The sequence below is a fragment of the Mesoplodon bidens genome, assembly GCF_964165515.1.
Source record: "Mesoplodon bidens genome assembly, chromosome: 7".
In the NCBI taxonomy this organism is placed as follows: domain Eukaryota; kingdom Metazoa; phylum Chordata; class Mammalia; order Artiodactyla; family Ziphiidae; genus Mesoplodon; species Mesoplodon bidens.
This window is the reverse complement of record NC_138164.1, coordinates 63,597,096-63,609,588: the sequence shown is the minus strand read 5'-3', so window position 1 is coordinate 63,609,588 and position 12,493 is coordinate 63,597,096. Positions and strand designations below refer to the sequence as shown.

General features: G+C 56.4%; 1 protein-coding gene across 4 annotated transcripts in view; it reads right to left on the bottom strand.

The window, feature by feature from the left end:
* Positions 1–770: 770 nt before the first annotated feature.
* MYO7A (myosin VIIA) overlaps positions 771–12,493 on the bottom strand; it is a gene marked incomplete at its 5' end in the record, with an annotated part of 87,956 nt that continues 76,233 nt past the window's right edge. For 3 of the 4 annotated variants that reach the window (XM_081238637.1, XM_081238638.1, XM_081238636.1), the window contains 11 exons: positions 771–1,333; positions 1,639–1,758; positions 2,875–2,958; positions 4,086–4,202; positions 4,559–4,744; positions 6,852–6,958; positions 7,138–7,225; positions 8,284–8,397; positions 9,994–10,099; positions 10,646–10,801; positions 12,213–12,374. In XM_081238637.1, coding sequence (XP_081094763.1) covers positions 1,244–1,333; positions 1,639–1,758; positions 2,875–2,958; positions 4,086–4,202; positions 4,559–4,744; positions 6,852–6,958; positions 7,138–7,225; positions 8,284–8,397; positions 9,994–10,099; positions 10,646–10,801; positions 12,213–12,374 — 1,330 coding nt within the window. In that variant the 3' untranslated portion in view covers positions 771–1,243. The remainder of the gene's footprint in view (positions 1,334–1,638; positions 1,759–2,874; positions 2,959–4,085; positions 4,203–4,558; positions 4,745–6,851; positions 6,959–7,137; positions 7,226–8,283; positions 8,398–9,993; positions 10,100–10,645; positions 10,802–12,212; positions 12,375–12,493) is intronic. The other variant, XM_081238639.1, reaches the window with a different exon arrangement.

Here is a 12,493-nt window from a genome sequence, read left to right as displayed (position 1 = left end):
TCCCGCACAGGCACCTGGAGAGAACAGGAATAGCACTCCCTGTGGAGTGGTTTGTCACCTACATGCAGGTGACCCCAGACCCTTGAGTGTGTGAGGGCAAGTGGAGCTGGGCTGGCTGTGCTGAAGTACCAGGGGGGCCTTGAGGACAGATCACAAACATGCCAACCGTTCCCCTGTCATTTCTCTAAGCGCTCATCCCAGCCACAGCCCAGAAGGATGCCCACCCCCAGATCACACCTTCCCTGTCTGAATCCCCCACCCCCGGACCTGCCCAGGTCATGTCCACACTTGTATGTTCTATCCTGGTCACAAAGTAATATTTTACAGGCACCCACTGGACATAAGGATTCATCCCAAGGCAGCATGGTTCCTGAGGTTCTTGGAGGTTTCTTGATGAGCCAAGGAGATGTTTCTGGCAGGATGCAAGGGCCACTCTTGCTCCACTGGCCCTAGGTAAGGCCCAGAAGCTGGTCCCCCCTCTGGATCTCCAACTCATCCACACTTAGGTCACCACCTCCCAGGGCAGCATCCCCTCAGCCTGCCCCTTAAGCACCCCCAACCAACCCCCAGACCCAGACCAGGTTGACCCTGCACGCACAGACCAAGGAGACAGTTCTATAGGCCACTCCCCCAAAGGGCCCTGTCCTGGCCCCACATCCTGCCCCTCCCCCAGAAAAGACACTACAGGGCCAGAAGATGGAACACATGCTTTATGCCTGAGGTGATCAGGGGAGCCTCAAGCAGGGGCTCAGCACTCACTCACACTAATATATAAAAGTGGTCTGTCTCCCTCACCCCAGCTGAGGCTCCTGGACTTAGGGGAATTAAGCCAGTCCCTTAGGCTTCAGAACAATCTTGGTTTGGTTGTTCCCAGCATGAAGAACTCGGTAGTCCTCTTGGTTACCTTTCCTGGTGGTGCACAGAAAGTCAAAAGAGGTCACATAGTAGGGCTAGTCTGAGATAAGAACGGCATCCAAGGAGCACAGGGTTTTACAACTGGGAAGGCCACAGCAAGCCAGGACTAGAACCAACCGGGTGCTTCAGGGGTGGATGGAGGGGAGTTCTGTATCCCGGCGAGGCCGCTGCACCGGAAGAAGGGTCAGAGGCCACAATGGTACGGTCAGTGGTGGCCAGCCTCCCTGCCTCGATGGCAAAGGTCTTCCCCCGGCTGCAGAGGTAGCTGATGGTCCTGAGCCAGCTGCTGCCTAGAGAGCAGGCAGAGCCAGCACCACCTCCCCACTGTTCACTTGCCACTCCTGGAGCCCCGCTGTTTGCTCATGGCCGTGAGCATCTGGCTAATATAGGAAGTCAGGAGGTCATCCATCTTGTAGCCCTGGAAACAGCAGCAAGAAGATAAACAGAGCACAGATGTAGGACCCGGCCGCCCACTCAGACCCAGAACACAGCTCCCAGCAAACTGCAGTGGACAGAAGCCCGGACAGAGGCAGATCCTGCCCCCTCCTCTGGACTTACTTAAGTCTCCCCAGCCACACAGCTGAAGGGTTGGCTTCATCCAGCCAGACATCTAGGGCTCTAAGCTGTTGCGACCTCACATTAAGGTGCTAATTTGTGGGTCCCTCAATTGCAGCTGCAGGTGAGGCAGGGGAGCCCGCCAGGCCTGGAAGGAAGAGCTCTCACCAGTGACGTCTCACAGAGAAGTTTGCTCCCGCGCACCAGGTTCCCAATGGTGATGTGGAAGTAGGTGTTGCCGCTGCTCCAGTTGGAGATCTTGGTGAAGGGGTGGGTGGTCAAGATGTCCTAGGGGAGCAGAGAAGTGTGAAGCTGCACGGCCTGGACTGTCTGGCCTCACTCTCCTCAGCTCCAGCCCACAGACACCACCCACGCGAAGGACCTCAGACTCTCAGACGAGAAAAGGAGCAAAGGGTAGAGTCCAGCTGTGCTGTGGAGCTGCTGTGGGAAGCAGATGCCTTCCCCCTCCAGGCCTTGGGTGGGGCCAGCTGGTGGGACAACTAAGAAAGCCCAGGAGGCCGTCAAGTGTATGGGGCCCGGAACTGGAACTCTGAGAGCCTGAAGGAACTGAAACTGTGGTCCCAGATGAGATGGTCCAGCAGAGTTGGAGGGGGGAGACAAGAAGACACAGACTTGGGGAACACAGTGTGTAGGCTGACTAGAGAAGAAGCCCAGGGAAGTGCCTGAGAGGGAGACCAAGGGGAAGATGGTGGTCATTGCCCCCTTTGCCAACAGCCCCAGTCGTACCCTCCTGTGTCAGTGGTAGGGCTTGTCTCCTGGCCCCCTGGGTAGAAACTGCTCAGGCCCACAAACCTGAGCAGCAGTTACCCCAGTAGAGCCTCCCACCCTGACCAATGTAGACAGAGAGCATTCTGGAAGGAGGAAGTGGTTGGTAGTATCCAATGACGCTGAAAGGCCAAGCACTAAAGAGTGATTGGATTTAGTAGCGAGGGCTTTGTTAGTAACTCAGCAGGTTTTTTTTTTTTTTTTTTTTTTTTTTTTTTGCAGTACACGGGCCTCTCACTGTTGTGGCCTCTCCAATTGTGGAGCACAGGCTCTGGACGCACAGGCTCCGCGGCCATGGCTCACGGGCCCAGCCGCTCCACGGCATGTGGGATCTTCCCGGACCAGGGCACGAACCCGTGTCCCCTGCATCGGCAGGCAGACTCTCAACCACTGCGCCACCAGGGAAGCCCGTAACTCAGCAGTTTTGATGGAGAGATGAGAGGTAAGGAAGTAGACACAGCAAACACGGTCAACCTCTCAAGATGTGTGGCCAGGTGGGTAGATGAGGCGAGGATGGTGGTGGCTGATGGGGCCTCTCGGGGTTTGAGTCTGGGGGCCTTTGTTAGAAGTGCAAACAGAGAAGCCCACCCCCACCTCCTCTTCCCTGTCACTGCTCACCTTGGTTCTGGGATCAATGAGGCTGACCCCATACTTGTTGATGGCAATTAGAAGAATCTCAGGAAAGTTTGGCTCTGTAGTTTGCTAGTTAAAAAAAAAAAAAAGCCAGAGATATCAGGTGGGGAATCCAGAGCAGGAAATATTATAAACATTTGGGGCAGGAGTGAAGCCGCCCCCAGCTGGGCTTAAGTCTACCTCTCCTGCTGCCTGCTTGATACCAGGGGTGCACTGGTGCTCGTGGTCCTGCCACGACCTCATGGTTTCTATCAATACCTTTGCTGGGCCCCCAGAGCTACACCCAATCCCTTCATGGGTCCCCAACCAGCCCGGCAGCAGTTTCAGCCCTTCTGTCCTGCTTCTCTAGGAGTCTCTGCTATTGCTCTCTCTCAGCCCTAAAGCCTCTCATCTCTAAAAAGCCTCCTTGAACCCTACACCTGCCTCCAGGTGTACCTACCTCTCTCTTCGTTGCACAGCCAGGCTTCTCAGAGGGGCCCCCTCCTCAGTGTGTAGCAAGGCCATTCCCCCCTCTCCATCCTGCCCTATCCCCTCACCCCGGCCACTTCACCATTCTCCTGCCTCTGGTCCTGCCCCTCAGATCCACCCCGACCCTGAAGTCAGAGTGGGCTCTGGCCCCATCAGTCATCCCTGTGCAGAACCCTCCCGGCTGGGCACCACCTGCAGGCAGCACCCTGCCTGCCTCTCCTGCTCACCGACCTGCTGCTCACGCAGTCTGCTTGCCCCACGCCCATCCACACTCACCCACTCGCACTTCCTGCCCAGGCCTGAGCTCTCACACCTCTGGGTCTTTGCTCATGCCAGGCTGTCTGCCAGGACCCCTCCCCTCAGGGTCTCCCTGGAAAGCTCAACGTTGCCTCCTCCAGGAAGCCGCCTCAGCCTTTGCAGTCTGGTCGGGCCTCCCAGGCTCTGCCACCCCACTGTCACGGGGCAGATCGTCCTGCATTACTCTGGCCTTTGTACACATCTGCCTCCCCTGCCAGGCTGAGATAATGGCCCCTCAGTGTCCCCCGACTAAGCCCAGGGCCCAGTACTTAGCTGAGACACCTAGCTGGGACAGAGCTGAGGGCCATTTCCTCCTTTCCTTGCCAGGCAGGTGGCAGAGACCCCTGCAGTTTCCCAAAGTCATGGGGAGGAGTCTCTGTGCCACCCGGTTCCCCCTCATCCTCTCTGAGAAGCACACACCCACGGCATACCTTCACCTCGAAGAAGGCTGAGCCGAAGGTGGGCCACTTGAAGATGAGCTTCAGGAAGGCCAGCTTGGCCTCCTCCTTGGACTTCCCTGCGTGCTTGTTGAAATAGGCGACGATGGACTGCAGGGGGAGCGGGGGGTCAGAGTCCTCTCCCCTACCGCTCCTGCCCCATCTGCACTGTCAGCAGCTGTCATGGGCCCTGGAGGGCCAGGTGTAGGGTGGGGGTCCTGGAGGCTATGAAGCCTCCCCACTTATACCAGTTAATGGCCTCCTGACAGCCCTTCCCTCCCCAAAGCAAGCAGGCCAAACAGTATCGATTAAAATCCGGTCACCATGGTAACCAGGACAGGGCTGAATTTACAGGGGCCACAAGAGATACTTCCCTGGGCTGCTGTCCAGCACCTGCCCCCTTGACCCTAGGGTACCCAGAGAACCATTCAGGGGGCCCCTATTCCCACTGTCTCCCCCATGGTCACCCGCTTCCAGTCGTCAGGTGAGATCTGCCGGATGAGGTCCTGGGGCACCAGCTCCCGTAGAAGCTTGGGGATACTGGGGAAGTAGGACTTGTCCTCCTCAAACTTGGCCCTGTAGATGAGTGCCCCCAGCTGCAGCACTTCCTCCCGCGTGCACTTGTGGTAGCCTCGGAGATACTTGGGCAACTCCTGCCAGAGACAGAGCAGGTCACAGGCAGTGGAGGCCCCTGGAGGAAGCGGGCTCCTTCCCTTAAGCAGCCCCCACCCCCCTGTGAGGCCGGCTCTACGGCTTTACCCCACATTCGGGCCCACCTGCTTCCCCAACCCCAACCTCAGCTGACACTGCTCCCCAAGGGGGGAAGGCACAGTACGGGGAAACAGCATTACGCCACACAGATTCAGCACTTTACAGATATAAAACAGAGCCATAACAGTCCAGTGAGGTGAACAGCCCCATTTCAAAGATGAAGAAACTCAGAGGGACCAGCTGGGGTGCCTGACTGTTCCAGAACCCTAACCCCCCGGGCCTGTCCTTCCTTGGGAAAAGCCTCTCAGGCTGGCCTCCTCCCGTTGTGTTCCCTTGAGACCCACTGATTTCATCAGCAGCGCCAGCCCCAACCCCACCTTGATCTTCCAGACCCAGAACCAGAGTAGCTGAGGATGAGGAGCTGACTGAACGCAAAGATGAAGCCTCCAAAGAAAGGCCAGCACTGCCCACAGGCTCCTGGAACCTTACAGCTGTCTTATCCACTATCTGAAGAGCGGGGAAACCAAGGATGGCCTGAGGATACACTGCAGATCAGAAACTACTCACCCATCCATCTACCCACCCACCTGCCCCCACCCATAAGGGTGTACCTACCCACATCAAAATCCCATTAATTCCCCCATTTGTCCATCCATCCACGTACCAATATCTACTCATACATTCATTCACCATTCATCCTTCCACCCAACCATTTAGTGAGTCACCAATTCACCTATGAACCCATCCATCCAGCCAACAAATATTAAGCATCTACTCTGGGTCAGACCCTTTAAGCAACAACATATACCCTCCCTACTCTCATGGAACTTGTAATCAAGAACTGACATTCATCATCAAACCAATGTGTAATTACAATCTTTGAAGGAATTGTTCCCAGTACTGTGAGAGAATATAGCAAGGTGACCCAATCTAGTCTGGGGGGCAGGGAAGACTTCCCTTAAGATAAGATGATTGAATTGACATCTAAAAACTCAGTAGCTGAGAGAAAGAAGCAAGGGAGGAGCATTCCAGAAGAGAGACATTACGAAGGCACATCTGAGAATCTGAGAAAATGCAGCTGGCGTGAGCTGAGCAACGGAGTATTGGTACAAGGCAATGGGAAGCCACTGAAAGGACCATGGTGACCACCCTGTGGAGAACGGATTGAAGGGGCCAAAGGCAGATGGAGGAGATCAGACAGAAGGTTATGGGCTTCTTCCAGGTGAGAGAAGATGGTGGACCGACCCAAGTTGGTGGAGGTGGTGATGGAGAGACGTGAATGCGTTTTAGAGAGATGCAGGAGGTAAAGTCAGCAGGTGAGTGATTTGGGACATGGGAGAGGTCCATGCTGACTCAGGTTTCTGCCTTGGGGGAGCTGGTAGTTAACGGTGCCACTTACTAAATGGGCAACATGGGGCAAAGGGGAAAGGGGAGAGGAAGATCCTGGGTTTGAAGGAAGGCGGCCCTTCTGGCTCCCAGGCCAGGGTTCTCTCTACCAGGGCAGCTGCCTTCCCCACCACTGGCGCCCCTCCCAGCATCCTGGTCTGTCTGTCCCACAGAACAGTAAACGGCCACCTCAGAAGAGACCACTGAGTCTGCAGTCATGAAGACCTGGAATCAAACCCCACTTCCATCAGCCCTGTGATCCTAATTACATCACTTGATCTCTCTGAGTGTTTCTCTGTAAAATGGGAACAACATGCCTCCTTCTTGGGGTTTGTTGGGAGGACAGATGAGTACAAACTGCCAGACATATAATAGAGGCCCAGCCTGTGAGCCACCCTGCTGGCTTCCCGCAGGCCCATGCCCTTGCTGGAAAGCGTTTACAGACCGAGGTGTACCAGCAGAATCCCAAATTCAGAGCATAGCCCCTCACCAAGGGAAGGGCCTGAGAGCTCAGCCCGAGGGCTGGAGGGTTGGGAAGGAGAAGGATCTGAGGTTGGGCCACCTCCGGAGACCCCAGCAGGAATGGCTTCCAGGCCATGCTGTTGCCCCTCCTCCTGGCAAGGACAGCAGGCAACCACAGCAGAGAGGCTCTGGGCAGCTCACCTGGTAATAGTGGAAGATGGAATCGGCCATGGGGTCCTTCCCTGGCACCGTGGTGGTCCACAGCTTCTTCATGAAGAACACTTGGTAGGTGAGCGAGGGCACGATTCCTGTGGCAGCGGGCAGTCGGTCACCCAGAAGATCCCAGCACAGAAGGGTGTCCAGCCCAGCACCAGCCCCGGAGGAAGGCCTAACTCGGGCCCCACCCAGGTGGGCCTCAGGTATGGCCCTGAGCCAGGACCTCCTGGCCCCAGGCCTCAGATGATCCCAGGACTCAGCCTCACGTTACCATCCTTGACGGGCCGTGCTTTCTTTATCCAGTCCGTCAGGTGTCGTACAAAGTCGAAGAAGAAGTCATTCTCAGGGACGCTGATGACCTAGGGACATGGCCATTCTAGTCCACTCATTTTAATTTGAGCAATACTGAGTTTTCTGACTTTCCCACCCAAGGCCTCCCCAGCAGCCCCTTCTCCAGAAGAACTCCTGCTCGCAGCCAGAGGGGGTGTCCATGTATCAACCCCATCTTGCCCCGACTGTGCCTGTTGAGTGTCTCTGCCCAGTGACAGTGACTCCCTTCAGTCATTCAACAAAGAGTCACTGATTGCTGCTCTAGGACCCTGGAAAAAGGGCCAAGAAAGGGGCCCAGTCCCTGCTTTGGACATTCTCTGGTATCCGTGTCCTGCTCCTCCCACAGGCTCTAAGCCCCCCTGGGTCCAGGACCTCACTGAGATCACCTCTGCGTCACAGTGTCTGGCACAGGGACAGACATGAAGTGAGGAGACGGACATGGATGCACAGGGAACTGGGGGTGAGCAACAGGAGAGAACACCTGACCTGCCTGCAAGGGTCAGGGAAGCCCCCCATGGACATAAATGGGGCGGGGGGCAATGTGGGGTGAAGGCAGGGGCCTGTGCTTCAGAGTCAGACCTACCTGGATCTGAGTCCCTGCTGTGTGACCTGAGATAAGTCACTTAACACTTCTGAGTCCAGGTTTTGTGGTCTGTTAGGTGGGGATGGTCATCCTCCCTTCAAGGGCCTTTTCAGAGGTGAACTGACCTCAGCCTGGCAGCTGAGGGACCAGTCAAATCAACTCTGGAAAGTACGTGTGTATTGGGGCAGGGCAAGGAGCCTAGTGTGTCCAGAGCACAGAGTGCTCCCAAGAGGTCTGTGGCCAGGCTGTGCAATGCCTCAGAGGAGAGAGATTTAGGCATAGCTGCTGCATGTAAGGGGGGCCATTGCAGGGATGTAAGAGAGACGGGCACAATCAGATGCCGTGTGCAAGAGTGCCTCTTCCTCTCCCCGCCCCTCCTTCTGTCTCTGTCCCCACCCCCGCTGCCCCATGAGCTCCCAGGGCGCCAGCAAGTTTCCCATGAGACAGACCAAGAGCAGGCAGATAAGCAATCAATGCCCCCCCCCCCCCGCCCCCGCAACCCACCTTATCTGCAATTTTGACAAAGAGGCTGAATCCCTCGGAGGACTTGAGGAGCAGCCGGGCAGCGATGTTCTGGCAGAAGTCCTTGGCCTTAGTGCTGGACTCCACCTCGAAGGCCTGGGGGAAGGGGTGGCGGGGGAGCACTTGCTTGGCTCTGGCAGGGCCTCTCCCAGGGCCTCTCGCATCCCCGTGGCTGTGCCTCCAGCTAGACGGAGCCCCCTCCCATGCAAGGCACCCTCCTTCTGAGGGGGCTTCCCCAGAGCTGGGCACCATGCTTAAGAAAAGGAAGAAGTATAGAACCTGCTATGTATGAAATAAACAAACTACAAGGATCTACTGCACAATACAGGGAATATAGCCAATATTTTCTAATAATTATAAATGGAGTACCACCTTTAAATATTGGGAATCACTGTGTTGTACAGCTGACACTCATAATATTGTACATCAACTAAACTTCAATTAAAAATAAATAAATTTTTTTTTAAAACAAAAGGAAAAGCAACTTCCCAGATCGTGCCCTTCCCAACCCTTCAAGCGGGACTAAGCCTTAGGCCTCCAGGGTCCTGGGCCCAGCTGTACAAGCATGAGTGATGGCAGAGGCCAAGGGAGCACAGAAGGGACACAGGGTGATTGTAAAAGGAGAGAAACTGGAGGAAGGAGAAAGCAAACTCCAGAAAGGGCGAGGAGTCAAGAGCCGGGAAGCAGCCCAGACTGGGCTTGAGAGGGACAGGAGAGTCTGGGGAAGCTCAGAGGAGGGAGGAGTGCGATTTGGGGCGTGGGGGGTGCTCCATGTAACCCTCCATAGGGGACAGGAAAAGATTTTAGGAAGTTTTTCTGTCCTTGTGACTAGAATCCCATAGTGGTATTTCTGAGTCTCTAGTCTCTAGACAAGTTTTTAAACTGCTTTTCTTTTTTTTTTTGCGGTACGCAGGCCTCTCACTGTTGTGGCCTCTCCCGTTGCGGAGCACAGGCTCCGGACGCCCAGGCTCAGCAGCCATGGCTCACGGGCCCAGCCTCTCCGCGCGGCATGTGGGATCTTCCCGGACCGGGGCACGAACCCGTGTCCCCTGCATCGGCAAGCGGACTCTCAACCACTGCGCCACCAGGGAAACCCTTAAACTGCTTTTCAAACCGAAGTTTCACTGTTGGTCTTGTTTATCTGAATGAGATGCTGTGCTGGGATGGAGCAGGGGGTGTAGATCAGCAGCCAGCCTGACCAAATGGGCATGACAAGAAGACAAATGGGACTTCTGCCCAGGGGACCACGGTGTAGGGGACTCACAGTCAGGTGAGAAGGAAGGAAGGGTTAGTCTGCAGGAGAGTGGGCTCGGGGCAATGGGGGAGGTCTTGGGCTGCGGAGCAGGCAGGCCTGTGCCCAGGAACAGAGCTGGCATCAGGGAGGTGACATCAACACAGAGCTCAGCTCAGAGGGAGAAAGCACGTTTCTCCAAAGCAGAGGCTCCTCAGAGAGAGGGAGGGGTGACCTTCTCAAGGAAGCTGATCAAGGAAGTGAGAGGCTGAACCAGGAACCCAAGGGCTCCTGACCCGAGGAGTCTATGGCCTCTTGACTGAGCCCCGACTCCACTGAGGGGCAGGAGGATGGGGGCAAAGGTGGGGGTGGTGGGGAAGAGACATGAGGGCTGCCCCATGTCCCCGAGGGAGCCTGGTCCTTCAGGGGCACCCACAGACCAAGAAGCCAGAGTTCCTCACCTCGTCTGTGTCATCGGGAAAGTAGACCTTGTGGAAAATCTGGGTGGTTTTGTGCTGGATGGCCTCCACCTCCACCAGGTGCGGGGGGTACTTCCGGGACCCGTTTCTGAAAACCGGGGGAGGGGGAAGGGGGCCAAGTCAGGAGGCAGCAGATTCCTGGGGCCATGGGGAGCAGAGAGCAGAGGGAACTTTGGAGAGAGGCAAACCCCAGTCCTAATCCCCATCCAACACTTCCTACCGGGTGACAAACTCTCAAGCCTCTAGTTGCTCATCTGTAAAATGCGATGATAATGGTACCCACCAAATAGGGATGTGGAGGGGACTGAATGAAGCAAAGGGTACAAGTGGGCTTTGCAGAGTATGGAGTGCGGCCCAGGTGTCTGCCTCCCCAGCAGACTTGAAGGTATGAGAAAATAACTTTCTGAGCAACCAGACTCTCAAACTGTCCAGAATGGGTACTGGGCACTGCCACCTTTGTCTACCTGGCAGCTGTGGGACCCCGAAGATGGGTCCCAACCCCGAAGATGGGTCAGGACCTCAGCATCCCCAAGGGACTCGTCTCGCAAGCCAGGGTGGCTGGAAGCCCACCCCAGTGCCCGCCGCCACACACTATGCCCACTGCCCCCTCTGCCCCTTGCAGCCCCTGCTGTACCTCAGGGCTTTCTGGAGCCGCTGCAGGCAGTCGATGGCGAGTGGGCAGGGCTTGCGGGACTGCAGGAAGCGCTGCACGTGCGGCAGGAGGATGTTGCTGGGCGGGAAGAGCCCTGTGCACAGCCAGAGCAGCTCCCAGCCCCGCTCCTCACTATACCTGCAGGAAGAGGTGTGGTGTCCAGCGGGGCCACCGCGGGCCGATATACCTCAGCTCCTCACCACGGCAGCACATGCCTGCCCTCACCCCCACCCTTCTGAGGACCAACACGGACCCACCCCCCTGACAGCCTGATCCCATTAGTGCTACTCAAAGTCTGGTCTGCCAACCCCACCCCAGGCCGCACACTTACTAGTCAGGTGGAGGTAAGGTGCTTGTGTCAGAATAAAAATCAGCTGTGTCACCAAGCACTCTGGCTAAGATTTTTTTTTCGTAGAAAGACTTTCCTATGACGGAAGCAGTGTGTGATTTATATCATGGCAGCAGCTCTTTAACTCATCTGTTATTTGAGTAGCACTACGTTAGACCAGCCCCAGGACTCCCTCAGGCACTACTCTGAGCTCCTTCGGTCTGGCAGGAGGGAAGCCTGGAGGGCTTCTAGGAGGAGGTGGCATTTGATCTAGGCTTTGAAGACTGAGGCAAATTCTGATATGCAAAGGAGAGGAAAGGTTTTCCTGGCTGTGGGCACAGAATGTGCGAAAAGATCTGATGCATGGTCCAATGGTGGACTTGTGTAAGAGATGTAGAGAGTGACAAAGCTGGCGAGGGAGTTAGAAGTCTGGGAATAAAGGGAGAGGGTGGGGCTTCTCTCAGGCTCTGAGGTGAGCATGTGCCTGACATCCCCCTCCTGCCATGGTCTGGGCCATCAGGGAGGCGGTGACACCCTCTGGGGTCCAACACCCCCAGCCCATGAGAGTTTTGTTTTTTGTTTTTTTTTTGCGGTACTCGGGCCTCTCACTGTTGTGGCCTCTCCCATTGCAGAGCACAGGCTCCGGACGCGCAGGCTCAGCGGCCATGGCTCACGGGCCCAGCTGCTCCGCGGCATGTGGGATCTTCCCAGACCGGGGCACGAACCCGCGTCCCCTGCATCGGCAGGCGGACTCTCAACCACTGTGCTACTTGGGAAGCCCCCATAAGAGTTTTTAGCCAGAGCTTCTGACAGCCAGCTCAGCCTGAGCCAGGGATGGGACAAGTGCTCATGAGATGCACCTGTAGGCAGACAGTGGCATCTGGGCTAGGGAGGGGTATCCAGAGGACGCTCAGGCAGAGAGCAGCGGGAAATTAGGAGGAGCTGGGGCTGTTCAACTTGGGGGGAGGACAGACTCTGAGGGCGCAGCCACCACCTCTTGGTTCTTGACCCTCTTCCTTGGGCCTTGAGGGAGAGCTAGGACATGAGGGGGCCTGAGGACAGCTTCCTGCTCTGAGTGAAGAAGGACTGTTCCCAGGCAGAGCCAGCTGCTGCCTCGGCAGGGAGTGAGCTCACAGTGGGAGGAGGACCTTTACCATTACCTTCAGCTGTTAGCACTAGGGGTGGGGGCCTGCCCCTCACCCTCCCACCATCCCGGCTTACCTGATGTGGTTGTCAGTCAGCTGCTTCAGGATCTGCACGTACACCTCGTCCTTGAGGGGCTCAGCCTTCAGGGCACCCTCGAAGATCTGGTCTGTGAGCTCATTGACGGAGCGCATCCTCTTGGACGGGTAGTCACCCATGTACTTGAGCACGGGTGGGGAGCTGTCAAGGAAGGCTGTGGCCAATTGGGGAACAATGGCCCGGGAGGCAGGCGGCCACACTCTCCAACAGTGGTCTGCCACCACTGATCATGTGGCCCTGGGCCTCAGGCTACTCACCGA